General features: G+C 47.7%; 1 protein-coding gene across 1 annotated transcript in view; it reads left to right on the forward strand.

The window, feature by feature from the left end:
* Positions 1-1,880: 1,880 nt before the first annotated feature.
* The window catches only part of LOC307208883 (monoacylglycerol lipase ABHD6-like), a 31,024-nt gene continuing 12,181 nt past the window's right edge, over positions 1,881-20,723 (forward strand). Inside the window, exons 1-2 of the mRNA XM_079963909.1 lie at positions 1,881-1,980; positions 18,725-18,873. Coding sequence (XP_079820035.1) covers positions 18,752-18,873 — 122 coding nt within the window. The 5' untranslated portion in view covers positions 1,881-1,980; positions 18,725-18,751. The remainder of the gene's footprint in view (positions 1,981-18,724; positions 18,874-20,723) is intronic.

Genomic DNA, 20,723 nt, shown 5'->3' on the forward strand with positions numbered 1-20,723 from the left:
TGTACTCCGTATGAAACTTAGTAATAATGTTGTGCTTGTATTTAAACGAAAAACAATTTTAAAAAATTGGGGTTAAATGTAGAGCTGCCCTGAAAAAGGTGCTTGCAGACACAACAGCTTGTATTGTGGCCTCAAAGCAACCCTGTGAGCTCTTCAAGGTGCTCTGGATTCCTACCTTGAATTCGACTTAGACCATGGGTAGGCAAAGTAAGGTCCGGGGCTGGATCCGGCCCAGTTGCCTTCTAAATCCGGCTCACGGAGGGTCTGGGAATCAGCATGTTTTTACATGAGTAGAATGTGTCCTTTTATTTAAAATGCATCTCTGGGTTATTTGTGGGAAATAGGAATTCGTTCATTATTTTTTCCCCAAAATATAGTCCAGCTCCCCACAAGGTCTGAGGGACAGTGGACCGGCCCCCTGCTGAAAGAGTTTGCTGACCCCTGTCTTAGACTATTGATACGGCCAGGCTTCCCCTGCAGGCCTTGAGCATTTAAAGGACAGGACACTGGACACTGACTTGGATCTCCAGCTGTTTTTGGACTATGGTTCAAATAGTGTGCATGCATAGCATCCTGTGATTGATTATGTGGGGCAGGGCTTATCTGCCCCCCCCAGCAATATTTTATTCAAGTTGACACCCCTGCCTCCATGTATTGTAAGCCTTGTGGAAGTAAATCAAGACGATTGCTAAATAAATAGGTCATCAGGAGGAGCCCTGGCCCACAACTACCTTGACCTCAGTGGAAGGAAGATCAGTACAGTGGTACCTCGGGTTAAGTACTTAATTTGTTCCAGAGGTCCGTTCTTAACCTGAAACTGTTCTTAATCTGAAGCACCACTTTAGCTAATGGGGCCTCCTGCTGCTACCGCGCTGCCGGAGCACGATTTCCATTCTCATCCTTAAGCAAAGTTCTTAACCCGAGGTACTATTTCTGGGTTTGCGGAGTCTGTAACCTGAAGCGTATGTAACCCGAGGTACCACTGTATCTGTTTACAGCCAGAGGAAACAGAACTGGATGTAGTGTAGGTCAGGACAGGGGCCAAGTCTACCCACGCCAATGGTTTATGAAGTGATTACATTGAGAGCAGCCTTTTCATGGTCACCCTAAGATTTCATGGGTGTAGTAGCACTCATGGGCACCATGGTTTCACTTGGTGGTGTTGACCTTTAATGCGCCACACAGCTTTGGCCCTATATAACTGAAGGAGCATCTCCACAACTTCCATCGTTCAGCCCAGACACTGAGGTGCAGCTTTGAAGGTCCTTTTGGTTTTTCCCTCATGGTGAGGAGCCTGCTCACCTTCATGGTGTGGCAGCATTGTGAGCTGGTGAAGGCTTCCAAAGAACCCGACAAGGGAGTCTCAGGTGTTGGGATCCGAGCTGAGCAGGCTGGGGGCGACATAACACCCCCTACGCCTATCCAAGCCTGCCTGCCATATTGGCCAATGGCAGGCAAGCTTGGATGTGGGGCTGAAGTTGGGGGCAGAGCTGAGGGACATTTAAGCAGCTCGCACCTGAGGTTACAGGGTACTAGGCAGAGGGTAGTGGCGCTCGCCCTGTGGAACAACCTCCTGTCAGATATCAAAGAAATAAACAATTATACGACCTTTCCTAGACATCTAGAGGCAGTCCTGTATCTGGACATTTTTCATGTTTGATGTTCTGTTGTGTCTTTGTATATTCTGTTGGAAGCTGCCCAGAGAGGCTGGGGCAACCCAGTCCAATAGGCAGTGTACCCAAATAAATATTATTAATATTATTAGCAGTGGGAGGGAAATTAGGTAGGCCAGGGATCCAGGTGTGGGAGGATAGAATATTCATACCTCTGTATACCTGAAGAACTTGTTTCCAAGCTGTATACCTGAAGAACTCATTTCCAAGCTCCTCCACTCAGTGCCAAGCTGCTGATAGCAACAACTTTCACTTCAGCAGAGAAGTAAAATCGTGGAGAGAGTGTGTTGTACCTAACAAGTGCCAGGTAAGACTCAGTCAGCTACTGGGGTTTTCAGAAGAGATGGTTTATCTAGATCTATGTCAGTCTGGTTTCAGGCTTGGTTATGGGACCGAGACAGCTTTGGTGGATGATGTACAGCAGGAATTGGCCAGGGGGAGATGTGTCCTAGCTGGTTCTGCTGGACCTCTCGGCACCCTTCAGTGCTGTTGACCAAGGTGTCGAACAGGCGTCCACCAGAACCACCTTCTGGGTTTGCTCCTCCAGGAAGGAACAGAGCCACTGTAAAACAGTGCCTCCGAGTCTCATCCTAGCAAAGTAGCCTTCTTGGTGGCTGCTCACAGACTGGGGAAGTCTTTCCCTAGAAAAGTTAAACTGATTCCTTCTTTGTTATCTTTCCACCAGCAAGTGAAGTCTTTCTTGTCCCAACAGGCTTTTGGGAATAGACTAATTCCAATGAAATGGCTGGTGCCATGCTGTTTTTACTGTAATTATCAGTCTGTTTTAAATTGTGTGTGTGTTATTATTTATAATCCGCTCATTTGGCTGGGTTTCCCTAGCCACTCTGGGCGGCTTCCAACAGAATATTAAAATACAATAGTCCATCAAACATTAAAAGCTTCCCTAAACAGGGCTGCCTTTAGATGTCTTCTAAAAGTCTGGTAGTTGTTTTTCTCTTTGACATCTGGTGGGAGGGTGTTCCACAGGGCGGGTGCCACTACCGAGAAGGCCCTCTTCCTGGTTCCCTGTAACTTGGCTTCTCGCAGCGAGGGAACTGCCAGAAGGCCCTCGGCGCTGGACCTCAGTGTCTGGGCAGAACGATGAGGGTGGAGGCACTCCTTCAGGTATACTGGGCCGAGGCTGTTTACCTTTCCCCCCCTCTTTTTTAAATTAACATATAAAACACATATATTTTCATTTACACAATACACATACACAACACACTACCTTATTTTCATAACATAAAACATACCTACATTACTCTATATAATACCTACCTATACTATACATAACATACCTACACACCTACCCCACACAGACACCCACCAAGTGACTTGACTTCCAGCCGTTCTTGTTACGCTACTTTATTTTTCCAACTAGCTTAAACACATTTCATTATTTCTTTAATCTCTTCTTCTGTCTTGACTTTACTCTCCTTTCACTCTAATCATTTTATGGATTCACTCAATATCTGTCAGAAATTCTACTTTTTCCACATAAATTTTGATGTATTCCTTAAAGATAGCCCACTCCTTATTCGCTTTTTGTACCATATCTCCTCTTATCCTCCCTGTTAGTTCAGCAATATGGAAGTACAGTGGTGCCTCGCAAGACGAAATTAATTCGTTCCGCGAGTCTCTTCGTCTTGCGGTTTTTTCGTCTTGCGAAGCACCCCTATTAGCGGCTTAGCGGCTATTAGAGGCTTAGCAGCTTAGAAAAAGGGGGAAGGGGAAAAACTTGCAAGACTCGCAAGACGTTTTCGTCTTGCGAAGCAAGCCCATTGGGAAATTCGTCTTGCGAAGCACCTCAAAAGACGGAAAACTCTTTCGTCTAGCAAGTTTTTCGTCTTGCGAGGCATTCGTCTTGCGGGGCACCACTGTATTCCATCATTTTAGGTAGCCAGTCTGTTTTAGTTGGGACGTTGCTGCTTTTCCAATTTTTGGCAATCAATAACCTTTCCGCCATAAGCGCATACATAACTTTTGGTCTGACCGTTCTTTTTATTTCCTCTGACATGATACCTAGGAGAAAGGATTCCAGGGTTTTTTCAAATGAAAATCTAAACATCTTTTTCAATTCGTTATAGATATTTCCCCAGAATCCCACTATATCTTTGTACTCCTACCACATGTGTAGAAAGGTTCCTGCCCCGTTGTTGCATCTCCAACAGACATCACTACAGTTTTTATACATTTTTGCCAGTCTGACCAGGGTCAGGTACCATCTGTATTGCATTTTCATTACATTCTCTCTTAAATAATAGCATGCCGTAAATTTGATATCTCTTTTCCACAGCCGTTCCCATTGGCTCATCATAATTTTCTCCCCTAAATCCCGGGCCCACTTTACCATCACTGTCTTCACTTGCTCCTCTTTACCTCCCATTGTAGGAGCAAATCACATAATTTGGAAATATGTTTACTTTTAGATTGGATTAAGTATTCATCCATTCTTGAAATTTCGTCCTCAAATCCTTTTTATCTTTTGCCAGTCTCTGATTAATTTGAAAATATTGCAGCCAATCGTTCAAATATTTGTTAACTTCCTTATATTCTTTCAATTTAAGTTTGTTGTTTTCCTCTTCCAATAATACCTTGTATGTTGCCCAATTGTTATTCATATTCTTTCTCTTCACGGTCATGATTTCTAAGGGTGAGGTCCACCAAGGTGTTTTGGGTTCTAGGATCTCTTTATATTTCATTCATATTTTATACAGTGATTTCCTTATAATATGGTCCATAAAACCCTTGTGGACTCTCACCTTTTCATCTATTAGGTATGCATGCTGTCAGGGACTCAGCGGGAGCGCAGGGAGGAGAGGAGATGGAGAGCGAGGGGGAGCAATCCGAGGGCAGCGTAGGAGAAGATGACAGCAGCCCGATAGATTCCATGAGCCTCTCCAGCGAATCGGAAGATTCACAGAAGGGGGCGCCGATGGGCAGGGCAAGGGGGGACCCAAGGGGGACACCCCAGAAGCAAGGGGCCAGCGGGGACTCCCAGAGCAGCAGTTGGAAATCAGGACCAGCTTCCCCACCAGAGCGTAGTGGGGGGGAGGAGTCCCAGGTATCAGAGCCCACATATGCACCACCAGCGAGAGAAGATGAGTCAGGGTTGGCCACGCCTCCATCGGAGAGCGAGGGAACGGTCAAGAGGAAAGTTGCAGGCTGGGCGCGCGCGCCAAGTTCAAATGTACAGGCGAGCGGCACAGAAGGTAGCCCGGATAGGGAACCAGGTCCTAAAGCCCGCCGGAAGGAGGGGGAAGAATCATCAGGGTCAGCGTCAGAGGAGTCCAGAAAGGATGAAACCCTAGCGGGCAGGAGGGCCCAGAGGAGAAAGGAACTTAGGAAGAGGTGGAGCAAAGCAAGAGTGTTAAACTGGTGTGGAAGGGGCGGAGACTCAGACGGGACTTCGCCGGTCTAAGGTCGAGACGTAGAGCTGCGCGATGCGGCTTTAAAATGGAAACTGAACCTCAATAAAGACTTTTGTACATAACTACAGCCTAGCGTTGGTCCTCTGTGAGCTGGGACCTGGAGGCAGCTCTGACAGTAAGTCCCGTCCCTTTCAAAGAACCTCGCAACGTGAGAGGACGCAGCGAGGGGCGAAGATTGGTGCTTCGCGAGCTCACAAAAGCAGCACAAGATGACTACAGAAGAACGACTGGCAGCTTTGCAAGACGCCGTGGCACAACTTAACGCAGAAATACTAGCGGCAAGGAGGAGAGAAGAGGAATCAGATGCTGTCTGCAAGGATCTGCAAACCAGGTTGGAAATGTTGACTAAACAGGGGCCACCGGGAGCCAAATCAGAGGGGATTGGGCTCGGGAAGAGAGGAGGGAGCCTTGTGTCGCATTTCGATGGGAGTCTGCAGCAATATCCTAACTTCAGAGCAGACGTAGTTTTTGCGCTAAAGTTGCTGGAGAAGGACTTTAGAGATGAGCAGGAGAAAGTAGGCTTCATACTAACGCATCTCCATGGAGAAGCTAAAGCGTGGTTGCGCAATCTGTGGAGAGATAATGATCCAGCCCTCCAAAACGCAAAAGCCTTCATTAAGGCAATGGACGATTGTTTTTTATCGGAGATAGATGTGGATGTCGCTAGAAAAGAGATTCACGGTTTGAAACAAGGCAGAGCCACTGTAAGGCAATATCATTCCCGCTTTTTTGCATTGCTCAACGCGCTGGGATGGGAAAAAGACTCAGCGTCCGTCAGGGACCTGTTCTGGGAGGGGCTGAACGGGGCTGTGAAAGACGAAATCGCAAGGGGGGAGAGACCACGGAGCACTCAAGAAGTGGTCCAGAAGGCGCTGACGATTGGTGTGCGGCTGGAAGAACGTCCCTGGAGCAAAGATGAAGGGCGTTGGGGACGCACGCCAGCAAGGGCACCTCCTTTCTTTCCCAGAGACTCAGCGCGCGCTCAATCCACGCCTCCACTGGGAGGGGGAGAGGAGCCGATGGAGATAGGTGGTGCCAAGGCTCAGTCAGCAACCAGAGCCCTAGCGCCAGGAGCAGCCAAAGTGAAGCCTCCTAGAGGTAACAGGAAGTGTTACATCTGCGAAAGTGCTCAGCATATGGCAAAAGAGTGCCCCCAGAGGCTCCACAAGCACAATGCAGCCTCAGCAAAAGTAACAGAAGCAGTTCGGCAGAGAGAACCACAGCAGGGAAACGACGAAGTCTGGCTGGAAGCAGAGTCGCTGGGGCCCAGCCAGACGAATCAGTGAAGCAGTCCCCAGGAATCTTACAGCCCACAGACCCCCTCCCACCCAAACCAGTGGTGCAGCTCACCGCAACACTCCAGCTTCCCAATGGGCTCACCATGGAAGTCCCTATTACCATTGACTCTGGTAGCAATGCAGACTTTATAGGAGTGGATTTCATCAAGCAACATAGCATAGCGCTCCTGCCTGCCACGATGCCCCTGAAAGTAGTGACAGTCGATGGAAGAGAATTGCTGGGGGGACAGGTGGTACAGCAAACGCCGCCAATGGTGATGCGAATTGGAAATCACCGCGAAGTCATCAGCTTCAATGTCACCCAACTGTCAGACACGCCCATAGTGTTGGGCATGAGCTGGTTGGACAGGCACAGCCCGGCATTGGCATGGTACCAGCGTAAATTGACCTTCTGCTCCTCCTACTGCGCAGAACATTGCATCATGACTAACCAGGAGGACGAGGGGCAAGAGGATGACCCACAGCTACAACTGGGCATGCTGCAAGCGGTACCCGACAAGTACAAGGCGTTTTTGGAGGTCTTCTGCGAGAAGGAAGCGGACAAGCTGCCTCCCCACAGACCCTACGACTGCAAGATTGACCTCCTGCTGGGGGCAACGCTGCCGACCGGAAAACTGTACTCCATGTCTGAAGACGAACTGCAAGAGCTCAGGGAGTTCATAGATCACAATTTGAAGCAGGGATTCATCCGAGAATCCAAAGCAGTGGGGGGCAGTCCTGTGTTCTTTGTGAAGAAAAAAGACACGCCCCAAAAGAGGCTGGTAGTTGATTTCAGAATCTTAAACTTGAAAACCAAGCCCACGGCTTTCCCGATGCCCAAGATCGACGACTTGCTCGCGACGGTGAGGAAGGGACGCATCTTCACCAAGTTGGATCTACGAGGGGCGTACAATCTTATACGAATGCGGGAGGGCGACGAGTGGAAGACGGCCATGTTCACGCCCTTGGGCACCTATGAGTATAGGGTTATGCCCTTCGGTTTACAAAATGGCTCCCACTGCTTCCAAGCCTTCATGCATCACGTGTTAGCGGGGCTCCTCTACAAGAAGTGCGTCTGCTTCCTGGACGACATTCTGATCTTCTCGGAATCGCAGGAGGCTCACGAGAGAGATGTCAAGGAAGTCCTGCAAAGACTACGGGAGCACAGGCTTTACGCCAAACTGGAGAAGTGCCAGTTCGACATGACGGAGGTGGATTTCCTGGGCTACAAGCTGTCCGACAAGGGAATCGCCATGGACAGCGCCAAGGTACGATCAGTACTGGACTGGAAAAGCCCGCGCAATCGGAAGGAGGTCCAGAGGTTTGTCGGCTTTGCTAACTTTTATCGCAAGTTCATCAAGGGTTTCGCTATGCAGACGGCGGCCATCACGGACACCCTCAGCTCCAAGAAGAAGAAGTTCATCTGGACGGAGCAGGCGGAGCAGTCCTTTCAGAAACTCAAGCGTCTTTTCGCTTCCGAGGAACAACTGCTGCATGTGAACCCCAGCAGACCCATGCGGGTGGAGACGGATGCCTCCGACAGAGCCGTGGGGGCAGTCCTATTGCAGCAAGACCCGCAAGGGGATTGGAGGCCGTGTGCTTTCTACTCCAGGAAACTCAGCAAGTCGGAGCAGAACTACACCATCTGGGACAGAGAGTTGCTGGCCATTCATGCAGCCTTCAAGGCGTGGCGGCACTTCCTCATCGGAGCCAAACACACGGTGCAAGTTCGCACGGACCATAAGAACCTGGAGTACTGGCGCACGGCACGGTTCCTGAACCAGAGACACATCCGCTGGGCGGAGTTCTTTGCGGATTTCGACTTCAGGATAGAATATATCCCCGGAGACAACAACATCATGGCTGATGCGCTATCCAGGAAGCCGCAGTATCTGGAGGAAGCAGCACAGGTAGCAGCCAAACACATTTTCGCACCCAAGGTGTGGGCATGCGCTTCGGCCACCGTAGACCTGGAAGCAATACGGTGCGAGCTGCGAACAGATTCCTTCGCACGATCCAAGATGGAGGAGGTGCGCAGCGGCACGGCGAAGGATGACGAGTTCCAGATATGCGACGGACTGCTCCTCTGCAAGGGGGCCATCTACGTGCCGGGAGATGAACTCCGCGCGACAGTACTGCAACAGCTACACGACGCACCCAGCGCCGGACATTTCGGCAAGGACAAGACGGTGGAATTAGTAGCCAGAGACTTTTGGTGGCCCAAGATGCGGGGAGAAGTCGCGGATTACGTCACGAGGTGCGACACATGCCAAAGGGCCAAGCCAGTACACAGACCGCCGGCGGGACTGTTAGAACCGCTACAGACCCTGTCCGAACCGTGGGAGAGGGTGGCCTTGGACTTTGTCACTGACCTGCCCAGCTCGAGGGGCAAAACAGCAGTACTCGTGGTAGTCGACATGTTCACCAAGATGGCGCACTTCATTCCTTGCGCGAAGGTGGCCACAGCGGAACAGACAGCCAAGCTGTTCATAGACCACGTGTTCAAGGTGCATGGCCTGCCACGGTCTATCCTGTCCGACCGGGGGTGCCAGTTCATCTCGAGTTTCTGGCAGAAGCTGATGGGGATCCTGAACGTCAAGGTCAACCTAGCGTCGGCAAGACACCTGCAGACCAACGGACAAGCGGAGAGGGTCAACGCCATCATGCAGCAGTACCTGAGATGCTACGCCAACCAGCAGCCCTCGACCTGGGTGGACTACCTGCCCCTGGCCGAGTTTGCCTACAACAACACACAACACGTGTCCACGGGGGTGACACCGTTTTTCGCCAACAATGGGCGACATCCCAGGACCTTCCCGGGCTTAGAGAAAGAGGGGGAGGGGGAGCCGCAGGGAGCAGAGGCATTGGCAGAGGAGTTACAGGAGGTCCATGAACAGCTCCGTAGGCAGTTAGACCTAGCAAAACACGTATACAAGATGCAAGCAGACAAACACAGAAGAGTGGGGGAGGACATACGGGTAGGGGACTGGGTCTGGTTAGCGGCCCAGGCAGTGCCGGCCAGATCCTTAGCTAAGAAGAAGCTAGGACACAAGCAGCTAGGCCCTTACCTAGTCGAGGCACAGATCAACCCAGTGGCCTTCCGTTTGACACTACCGGAGGGTTCCAGAATGCACCCGGTCTTTCATAGATCGGTGCTAACGCCCTACAAGGCACCTCACAGGTTTCAGGAGCCAGGGACAGCTCCCAGTCCACTTAGAGACGCACCCATGACAGGGGGGTCGCCGAGGGCGGAGCCACTCAATGAGGTAACGGAGATTTTGGACTCAAGATGGGGGGAAGAGGGGGTCGAATATCTCATCGCAAGGGAAGGTGCCCCGGCCAGCGCCAACAGCTGGGTGCCGTACTATGCGGTGGAGGAGCACTACCTCAAAGACGAGTTCCACGCACTCTTCCCACACAGGCCCATGCCGGAGGATTATTTTGATGAATATCTTTTCACCCCCACACTCTCAGCCAGTACGTTTCAGGGGTTCTCCTCGGCTGAGGAGACGGCTCCAGAGACTACCTCGCCGGAGGGGTCGATCTCAGACTTGGGTGCGGAACGCTCTTATTGGTGGGACACTCAACCCGAGGAGGAGTGGCGCAGGAGACTGCTCAGAGGGCCCTGGCACGCAGACTCCCCAGAGGAAATGGGGGAACAAGGGGGCATGGACGGGTTGGGGGAGCAATCCGAGGGCAGCGTAGGAGAAGATGACAGCAGCCCGATAGATTCCATGAGCCTCTCCAGCGAATCGGAAGATTCACAGAAGGGGGCGCCGATGGGCAGGGCAAGGGGGGACCCAAGGGGGACACCCCAGAAGCAAGGGGCCAGCGGGGACTCCCAGAGCAGCAGTTGGAAATCAGGACCAGCTTCCCCACCAGAGCGTAGTGGGGGGGAGGAGTCCCAGGTATCAGAGCCCACATATGCACCACCAGCGAGAGAAGATGAGTCAGGGTTGGCCACGCCTCCATCGGAGAGCGAGGGAACGGTCAAGAGGAAAGTTGCAGGCTGGGCGCGCGCGCCAAGTTCAAATGTACAGGCGAGCGGCACAGAAGGTAGCCCGGATAGGGAACCAGGTCCTAAAGCCCGCCGGAAGGAGGGGGAAGAATCATCAGGGTCAGCGTCAGAGGAGTCCAGAAAGGATGAAACCCTAGCGGGCAGGAGGGCCCAGAGGAGAAAGGAACTTAGGAAGAGGTGGAGCAAAGCAAGAGTGTTAAACTGGTGTGGAAGGGGCGGAGACTCAGACGGGACTTCGCCGGTCTAAGGTCGAGACGTAGAGCTGCGCGCTGCGGCTTTAAAATGGAAACTGAACCTCAATAAAGACTTTTGTACATAACTACAGCCTAGCGTTGGTCCTCTGTGACTGGGACCTGGAGGCAGCTCTGACACATGCCATCCAAATCGAGTGCCTACTCCCTCTAGATCTAACACATCAGTATCCTTTAATTTACATAATCCACTCCCTTAACCAGGTCAGACCTGCTGTAGCATGATAGAATTCCAGGTCAGGAGGGTCAAATCCGCCTCTCTTTCTCCGATCAATTTATAATTTATTCTAGGTTTTTCCCAATTCCATACAAACCCGGCTAGATCTCTTTTCCACTTCTTAAAGTAATCCATACCCCCTAGAATCAGCATGGTTTGGAATAGAAATATCATTCTAGGCAATATATTCGTCTTTACTGTTGAGATACGGCCCCAAAATAATAAATGTAGCCTATTCCAAGTTTCTAAATTTCTCTTTATCTCCTTCCATACTTAAAGTTGAAATAGGTCTATATTTTTTGTTGTCATCCATATGCCAAGATATTTCACCCCTTTTTTTATCTCCAACCCTGAGATTTTTTGTAGTTCACTTTTTTCTTGATTCCCTGTATTTTTAATTACGTAATAGATTCGGGGTTTTTTAATAGTTCTCTTTCCGTGGTTCATTTTTCGTATCATGAATCCCCGGATATTTGACATAAATTAAACCGTTCAGTATTCCATTATTACATTCCTTCAAAACTTATTTACGCTGCTGGATTTATCTTAATATTGCCAACGTTTTCAAGTTAGTTATTCTTATTTTCATTTGTAAGCTGTCCTGAGTTCCTGTCAGGAGGAAAAGTGGGATGTTATAAATATATGATGATGATGATGATGATGATCACCACCTAGTGATTATAGTTCAATATAGGTCAACAGTAAGAATGCAGCAGCATTATATATGTTTGTTTTTTATGCAAGCCTCTTTTTTAAAAACAAAACAAAACAAACAAACCCTGCTCCAAAACATATATGAGAAAAGACAGGCTGAAAAGTATGTTGAGAAAATATGAATAATTTTAAGTGCACAACTCATAGGCTGTGGCACTGTGCTGAGCTCCTCATACTATCTAAGAGAAAGACTTCTGGATCATAATATTTGCTTCTTGTTACTGCTGTGATTTATAAAGTTCATCTTATGCTGGGAGCTATCACTTAACTTTGCATTATTGCAAGATGGTGGAGGTGATGAAACTTACAGGGGAAACAGAACCTGCTGCTATAACAAGCTCAGACAGGAATGCACACAGTAGTGTCACTAAATTGATAGTTAAAAGTCCCGCATTTCTAGAGTCTTAAAAGGCATCTGAAAGTCATTAATCAGCCTAATTTATAGTTGTGCAAAGTTTACTGGGTAATAGGGGCATAGGGCTGGAACCAATCAAGTTTTACTCAAAGTAAACTCATTTAAGTTAGGATGCCCATTAACTTCAAGTACTGTAACTGCCTACTCTAAGTACGACCAGTGTTAGCCACAACCCATTTGGTCCTAGGCAAAACAGATTTCAAAATAACTTCCCGAATAATAACTTAAAATGTAAGAAAGGCAAAAATAGCAGATTATTATATATGAAAACACAGGTCTCAAGAAGGAAAGAAGGAAACACAGAACCATACTAAGGCTGTAATGTAAGTAGAGATAGAAAGTAGGTTGCGTTCCAGGAAAAAGCATTTTCTTAAAAAAAGTGTTGTGAAACTGTTCCTAAAAGGAGGAGGAGGGTTGATGGTGCAAGCACCAGCCAATCAGTGCTGATGTCTCCTGTAACTTGTAGAGCTGGTGTTCGCTGAGGTCAGCCAAAAGAAGAAAACCATTTCATACCTGCCAACATTTATCCGATGAAAATAAGGACGTCCTATTCCATAATAGTAATTTTACTATTTATACCTCACCCATCTGACTGAGTTGCCCCAGCCACTCTGGGCAGCTTCCAACATATATAAAGACATATATAAACTTCAGATGGCTCTATACCCGCCAACATTTTGCTGAAGAAAATAAGGACAGCCTACCATACCTTCCCCTTCATGGATCACTGCCTTGCCGTGGCGAAGGGGCTTGAAGAACTCAGAGAAGCTATGAACTATGCCGAGCAGGGCACCCAAGATGAACAGGTCATAGTGGAGAGTTTTGACCAAACGTGATCCACCTGGAGGAGGAACCGGCAAGCCACTCCAGTATCCCTGCCAAGAAAACTCCATGGACAGAGACAACAGGCATATAAAAGTTATGACGCTGGAAGATGAGCCCCTCAGGTCGGAAGGCGTCCAACATGCTACTGGGGAAGAGCGGAGGGCAAGTACAAGTAGATCCAGAGCTGATGAAGCGGCTGGGCCAAAGCCGAAAGGACGCTCAGTTGCGGATATGCCTGGAAGCGAAAGGAAAGTCCAATGCTGTAAAGAAAAATATTGCATAGGAACCTGGAATGTAAGAACCATGAACATGGGTAAGTTGGAGGTGGTCAAAAATGAGATGGCAAGAATAAATATTGACATCCTGGGCATCAGTGAACTAAAATGGACGGGAATGGGTGAATTCAGTTCGGATGACCATCATATCTACTACTGTGGGCAAGAAACCCGTAAATGAAATGGAGTGGCCCTCATAGTCAACAAAAGAGTGGCAAAAGCTGTACTGGGATGCAATCTCAAAAATGATAGAATGATCTCGATACGAATCCAAGGCAGACCTTTTAACATCACAGTAATCCAAGTTTATGCACCAACTACTGGTGCTGAAGAAACTGAAATTGACCAATTCTATGAAGACTTACAACACCTTATAGAAGTGACACCAAAGAAGGATGTTCTTCTCATTATAGGGGATTGGAATGCTAAAGTAGGGAGTCAAGAGATAAAAGGAACAACTGGCAAGTTTGGCCTTGGAGATCAAAACGAAGCAGGGCAAAGGCTAATAGAGTTCTGTCAAGAGAACAAGCTGGTCATCACAAACACGCTTTTCCAACAACACAAGAGACGACTCTACACATGGACATCACCAGATGGGCAGCATCGAAATCAGATTGATTATATTCTCTGCAGCCAAAGATGGAGAAGCTCTATACAGTCAGCAAAAACAAGACCTGGAGCTGACTGTGGCTCAGATCATCAGCTTCTTATAGCAAAATTCAAGCTTAAACTGAAGAAAGTAGGAAAAACCACTGGGCCGGTAAGATACAATCTAAGTCAAATCCCTTATGAATACACAGTGGAAGTGAGGAACAGGTTTAAGGATTTAGATTTGGTGGACAGAGTGCCTGAAGAACTATGGATGGAGGCTCGTAACATTATACAGGAGGCAGCAACGAAAACCATCCCAATGAAAAGGAAATGCAAGAAAGCAAAGTGGCTGTCCAATGAGGCCTTACAAATAGCGGGGGAGAGAAGGCAAGCAAAATGCAAGGGAGATCGTGAAACATACAGGAAATTGAATGCAGATTTCCAAAGAATAGCAAGGAGAGACAAGAAGACCTTCTTAAACAAGCAATGCAAAGAAATAGAGGAAAGCAATAGAATGGGAAGAACCAGAGATCTGTTCAAGAAAATTGGAGATATGAAAGGAACATTTCGTACAAAGATTTCCATAATAAAGGACAAAAGTGGAAAGGACCTAACAGAAGCAGAAGACATCAAGAAGAGGTGGCAAGAATACACAGAGGAATTATACCAGAAAGAAACGGATGTCTCATATACCCCAGGTAGTGTGGTTGCTGACCTTGAGCCAGACATCCTGGAGAGTGAAGTCAAATGGGCCTTAGAAAGCACTGCAAATAACAAGGCCAGTGGAAGTGATGGTATTCCAGCTGAACTATTTAAAATTTTAAAAGATGATGCTGTTAAGGTGCTACACTCAATATGCCAGCAAGTTTGGAAAACTCAGCAGTGGCCAAAAGATTGGAGAAGATCAGTCTACATCCCAATCCCAAAGAAGGGCAGTGCCAAAGAATGCTCCAACTATCGCACAATTGCACTAATTTCTCACGCTAGCAAGGTTATGCTTAAAATTCTACAAGGAAGGCTCAAGCAGTATGTGGACCGAGAACTCCCAGAAGTGCAAGCTGGATTTAGAAGAGGCAGAGGAACCAGAGACCAAATTGCAAACATGCGCTGGATTATGGAGAAAGCTAGAGAGTTCCAGAAAGACATTTACTTCTGCTTCATTGACTATGCAAAAGCCTTTGACTGTGTCGACCATGGCAAACTATGGCAAGTTCTTAAAGAAATGGGAGTGCCTGATCACCTCATCTGTATCCTGAGAAATCTCTATGTGGGACAAGAAGCTACAGTTAGAACTGGATATGGAACAACTGACTGGTTCAAAATTGGGAAAGGAGTACGACAAGGCTGCATTTTGTCTCCCAGCTTATTTAACTTATATGCAGAATTCATCATGCGAAAGGCTGGGCTGGATGAATCCCTAGCCGGAATTAAGATTGGCGGAAGAAATATCAACAACCTCAGATATGCAGATGACACAACCTTGATGGCAGAAAGTGAGGAGGAATTAAAGAACCTTTTATTGAGGGTGAAAGAGGAGAGTGCAAAATATGGTCTGAAGCTCAACATCAAAAAAACGAAGATCATGGCTACTGGTCCCATCACCTCCTGGCAAATAGAAGGGGAAGAAATGGAGGCAGTGAGAGATTTTACTTTCTTGGGCTCCATGATCACTGCAGATGGTGACAGCAGCCACGAAATTAAAAGACGCCTGCTTCTTGGGAGAAGGGCAATGACAGGCCTAGACAGCATCTTGAGAAGTAGAGACATCACCTTGCCAACAAAGGTCCGTATAGTTAAAGCTATGGTTTTCCCAGTAGTGATGTATGGAAGTGAGAGCTGGACCATAAAGAAGGCTGATCGCCGAAGAATTGATGCTTTTGAATTATGGTGCTGGAGGAGACTCTTGAGAGTCCCATGGACTGCAAGAAGATCAAACCTCTCCATTCTGAAGGAAATCAGCCCTGAGTGCTCACTGGAAGGACAGATTGTGAAGCTGAGGCTCCAGTACTTTGGCCACCTCATGAGAAGAGAAGACTCCCTGGAGAAGACCCTGATGTTGGGAAAGATGGAGGGCACAAGGAGAAGGGGGCAACAGAGGACGAGATGGTTGGATAGTGTTTTCGAGGTTACCAGCATGAGTCTGACCAAGCTGCGGGGGGCAGTGGAGGACAGGAGTGCCTGGCGTTCTCTGGTCCATGGGGTCACGAAGAGTCGGACACGACTAAACGACTAAACAACAACACCATACCTTCCGATGTTTCTCTGATGAATATAGGGACCTCCTAGGGAAAAGCGGGATATTCCAGTATCAAATCAGCAACCGGGAGCCAGTGTGGTAGAGTAGTTAAGAGCGGTGGACTTGTAATCTGGTGAACCAGGTTCGCTTCCCCGCTCCTCCACATGCAGCTGCTGGGTGACCTTGGGGCAGTCACACTTCTCTGAAGTCTCTCAGACCCACTCACATCACAGAGTGTTTGTTGTGGGGAAGGAAGGGAAAGGAGATTCTTAGCCGTTTGGAGACTCCTTAAGGTAGTGATAAAGCCGGATATCAAATCCAAACTCTTCTTCTGTAAATCCGGGACTATCCCTGGAAAATAGGGACACTTGGAGAGTCTGCTATTTGTTTGAACAGGATGTTGTGAGCCTGGCAGCATTTTCAAAAGTGTGCTGTTGCCAAGTAAATAAAACAGAAATAAAGTAAAATCCCCCCGCCCCACAGTAGCATTACTAAGAGTATGCAAGGAGGACTTTGTGCTGAAGCCAAAGCTTTCATGGGACGCGGGTGGCACTGTGGGTTAAACCACAGAGCCTAGGACTTGCCAATCAGAAGGTCGGCAGTTCGAATCCCCGCGACGGGGTGGGCTTCCATTGCTCGGTCCCTGCTCCTGCCAACCTAGCAGTTCGAAAGCACGTCAAAGTGCAAGTAGATAAATAGGTACCGCTCCGGCGGGAAGGTAAACGGCATTTCCGTGCACTGCTCTGGTTCGCCAGAAGCGTTTAGTCATGCTGGCCACATGACCCGGGAGCTGTACACCTGCTCCCTCGGCCAATAAAGCAAGATGAGCGCCGCAACCCCAGAGTTGGTCACAAGTGCACCTAATGGTCAGGGGTCCCTTTACCTTTACCTTTAAAGCTTTCACCTCAGCTGCAGTAGTGAGGCAGACAATTACAATTCTAGGGGGAGAGTTTCACAAATGGGAGACCATGACTGAGAAGGCCTTTCCCCACATCACACCACACAGCAAACTGCACCAATGGGCAGGACTGTGAGGAGGGCATCCTCAACAGTTCTTAAAGCCCAGGTTGGCAGATACCAAGAGACGTGCCCCTTCAAGTAATTTGGATCTATGTCCTCTGGGGATTTATATGGTAATACCCGGACCTTGAATTGGTCACGGTAGCGTACTGGTAACCAGTGCAGTACATATAGGCCCACTGTTAAGTGGTCCTGTTTAGAAATGTCATTAGGACAGCAGCAATCTGCACTAGTTGAGGCTTCTGAATTGTCTTCATAGGAACATCTAAGTAGAGCACATTGCAGCAATCAAAGCCCTGGGTGGTGAGAGCATGGGTAATTGTGGTCAGGCTATCCCAGTCCAGGAATGGTCATCGCGGGCACTACTTGTCATGGCCATCACTAGGTCTTCCAGTGGAATCCAGAAGGACCCCTAAGCTATAAAGGTGCTTCTTCAAGGAGAGCTCTACCCCATCTAGAACAATCTGCCTCCCCAGATGCCAGACCCAGGAACCACCCACCAGCAGTGGGTGCAGTCTTCTAAGGGACGCTGACCTTTAACTGAGTTGATAATTAGCTACTGTTGTTTTCTGCTACCTAAAACGTGAGTGTTAACTTTAGATCAGGTCTCAAAGATATTAGGCTGCAAATCTCCATTTGGAAAGCCTTTGGCTTTCGTTCCCAAGCTCTGTGGAAATAAAGATGTGTCAGTGGCTCTTTAGGGAAACAGGTCCAGGCAAAATGGAAGCTGTAAGGAGAGACAGCTTTGCTTATAGGTCTGTTTGGCATTTTCTTTTATTTCGAAGATGCTGAGCCTGTGCTGAACGTCACAAGATATTGTATGGATATTTTGGAGGTATCATTTGATGTCTTGTGTTCTGTTATGAAGAAAGTTCTGCAAGTAAAGTTTTTGAATGATATCTCATGTGTCTCGGTAATGCTACGTTTCAAAAGGAGTCGGACACTTCAAGCTGCGCAATATTAATATCTGCAATAACTGAGACTGGGAGTAGTTTGCCTAAGGCTACCCAGTGAGTTCATAGCAGAGGTGAGGTTCAAAACAAAACATCCTTACTCAAAACTCAATCTCTTAACCAGCATGCAACAGCAGATTTTAGTCATAAAATACTTTGATCATTAAATGATCATTAAATCATTTGATCAGTAAATGATCATTAAATCATTTGATCATTAAATGATCAAAGTACTTTTAGTCCAGGCTACACAAGGAATACAAAACAAAAAGAAAAAAATAATCATATAAATGGGGAGGAAAGATTGCAAACACACGAAAATTTAACTAACCCTATTTTGCAAGAGAAGTGTATTTACTGGTGTCTGTTACAGCAGAAACCATGTTAACTGTTATGTACTGAGTAGAATAGGATCCAAAACGCAGCAGTTTGATTGGTCCTAGAACAATAGGATTCAGAATGCAGCAGTCTGATTGGTCCTGGAACAATAGGATTCAGAAAGCAATAGTCTGATTGGTCCACAGGAGCCACCCAATCCAGCTCCAGGTGGAAGTGAATCCACAACCTGATTGGCCTACAGGAGAATCCCGGAATTAGCCAATCACGTGGGGCCCATTTTGTAAATAATGTATATAAAGCAGACATTCTGGGGAAACTCCCATTCCTCCTCACCACTATGAGCTGAATAAAGAGCATGAAATCCACTCTTGACTCCGAGTATATTTCATTAACCTTAATATTACATGCCCTGTCCTCTTCCCCTTTCATCATAACACTTGACTTTAGTCCTTTCTACCTTTGATTATTATTATTATTATTACTTTTCAGGTAGAGGAGAAACTTAATATCACAAACATGGATTTTGCTCTGATCAAGATATTCTTGATAGTCATAGGTTTCATTGTGGGGATCTTATTGACGGCTTTTCTCACAATATACTTCCGATGGCCTTCACTATTGATCAAGATAGCGATATGGTAAGTATATTTCTTGGAAAATATACAGAATGATATGCATGCCTTGCCCAATTAGGTCAGCGGTAGGGAGCCTCTGGTCCGCCAGGTGTTACAGAACTACAGCTCCCATAATCCCTGACAATTGGCCATGTTTCCTAGAGCTGGTAGGAGTTGTAGTCCAGCAATCAACTGGAGGCCCAAAGGTCCCGCAGTCCTCAACTATGTGGTGTCTTAACTGCACACAGTAATGCTGCAATCAGAATCTAAAAAGGTGGATTATAGAAAGCGGGCGTTGTCCTGATCGGTACCAAGAGGGGAGACCACACAGAGATGTGTGTAGTTCTGAACATCTTCAAGAAAGTGTTTGGAAACACATGGGGGGGGGGAGCAGCTACAGATTGCAAACAACAGGAGCAAAGCATATCAAACAGATCTGCAACCAACTACCACTTCTAAGAATAAGAAGAAGAATAATGATACGGAAGGGGGGGGCATGTCTTCTTCACCTTCTCCTTCGCTACAATATATCAATTTATTTCCAATTGTCAATGTCAAAAGGGACTAAAATCTATAAACTTCATAGAAAATCAATGTGCCAGTTTGCTCAATTTCTCTAGGACTCCATCACACCTCCCCTGTCCAGCATAATCCCTCAAGCAAGGTGTTAAGACCCTAATCCTGTCAAATCGCTCTGATCAGCCTTTCCTCCAGGCAATGTCAGGTGGCAGACTATGCATATTTGGGACCATTGTTTTCTCATCCCCAGGAAGTGTTTATCTGTGCATATCTCCAGCTCTGCATATTCCCACCTCCCTCCTCCATATGTTAATCTGTGTAACCCAACCTCCCTTTAATATATTCATGATGTAATCTGTGTAACCAAACCTCTCTTTAATGTATTCATGACATGTTTTGCACTGTATTCTGGGACATGGAGGGAGTTTCAAAAACTCATGTCACCCCTTTCTCACGGTTCAATCTCGCCTTGAACCTGTTGCGCAATAAACTTGGATCTTCTGCAGTTTGCTCCTGTCTCCGGCTGAGCTCATTTTCCTCCGCAGGGACCCACGGACTTAGTCCGATGAGCTGGGTGGCAGAGCAGCCTCGCACCCCGATTTTGCCGTAACAAATAAGAAATTTTATTTATACCCTGCCCTCCCCAGCCAAGGCTGGGCTCAGGGCAGCTAACAACCAATATTAAAAATGAGTTGAATGAATACAACTTAAAAACAAGATTAAAATACAACACTAAAACAATTTAAATGCAGCCTCATCACAGGGGGAGAAAGGAAAAAGAAAGAGGGGGAGGGAATCAAATTGACTCCAAGCCAAAGGCCAGGTGGAACAACTCTGTCTTACAGGCCCCGCGGAAAGAAATCAGATCCCGCAGGGCCCTGGTCTCATGAGACAGAGCGTTCCACCAGGCTGGAGCCAGTGTTGAAAAGGCCCTGGCTCTAGTTGAGGCTAATCTAACTTCCTTAGGGCCCGGGACCTCTAGGGTGTTGCTATTTATGGACCTTAAGGTCCTCCGTGGGGCATACCGGGAGAGGCGGTCCTGTAGGTATGAGGGTCCTAGGCCGTGAAGGGCTTTAAAGGTCAAAACCTGCACCTTAAATCTGACCCTGTACTCCACCAGGAGCCAGTGGAAAAGCACTGGGGGAATATGCTCCCAGGGCAGAGACCCTGTGAGGAGCCTCGCTGCAGCTTTCTGCACCCGCTGGAGTTTCTGGGACAGCCCCGCGTAGTCAAGTAGTCAAGCCTGGAGGTGACTGTCACATGGATCACTGTGGCCAGGTCGGGGCGGGAAAGAAGGCTTCAGCTGGGCAATTTGGAATGGGCAGCAAGCAGAGGCATAGCGTGGGGGGGTGCTG

This window comes from Podarcis cretensis (assembly GCF_951804945.1).
Source record: "Podarcis cretensis genome assembly, chromosome: 2".
Lineage (NCBI taxonomy): Eukaryota > Metazoa > Chordata > Lepidosauria > Squamata > Lacertidae > Podarcis > Podarcis cretensis.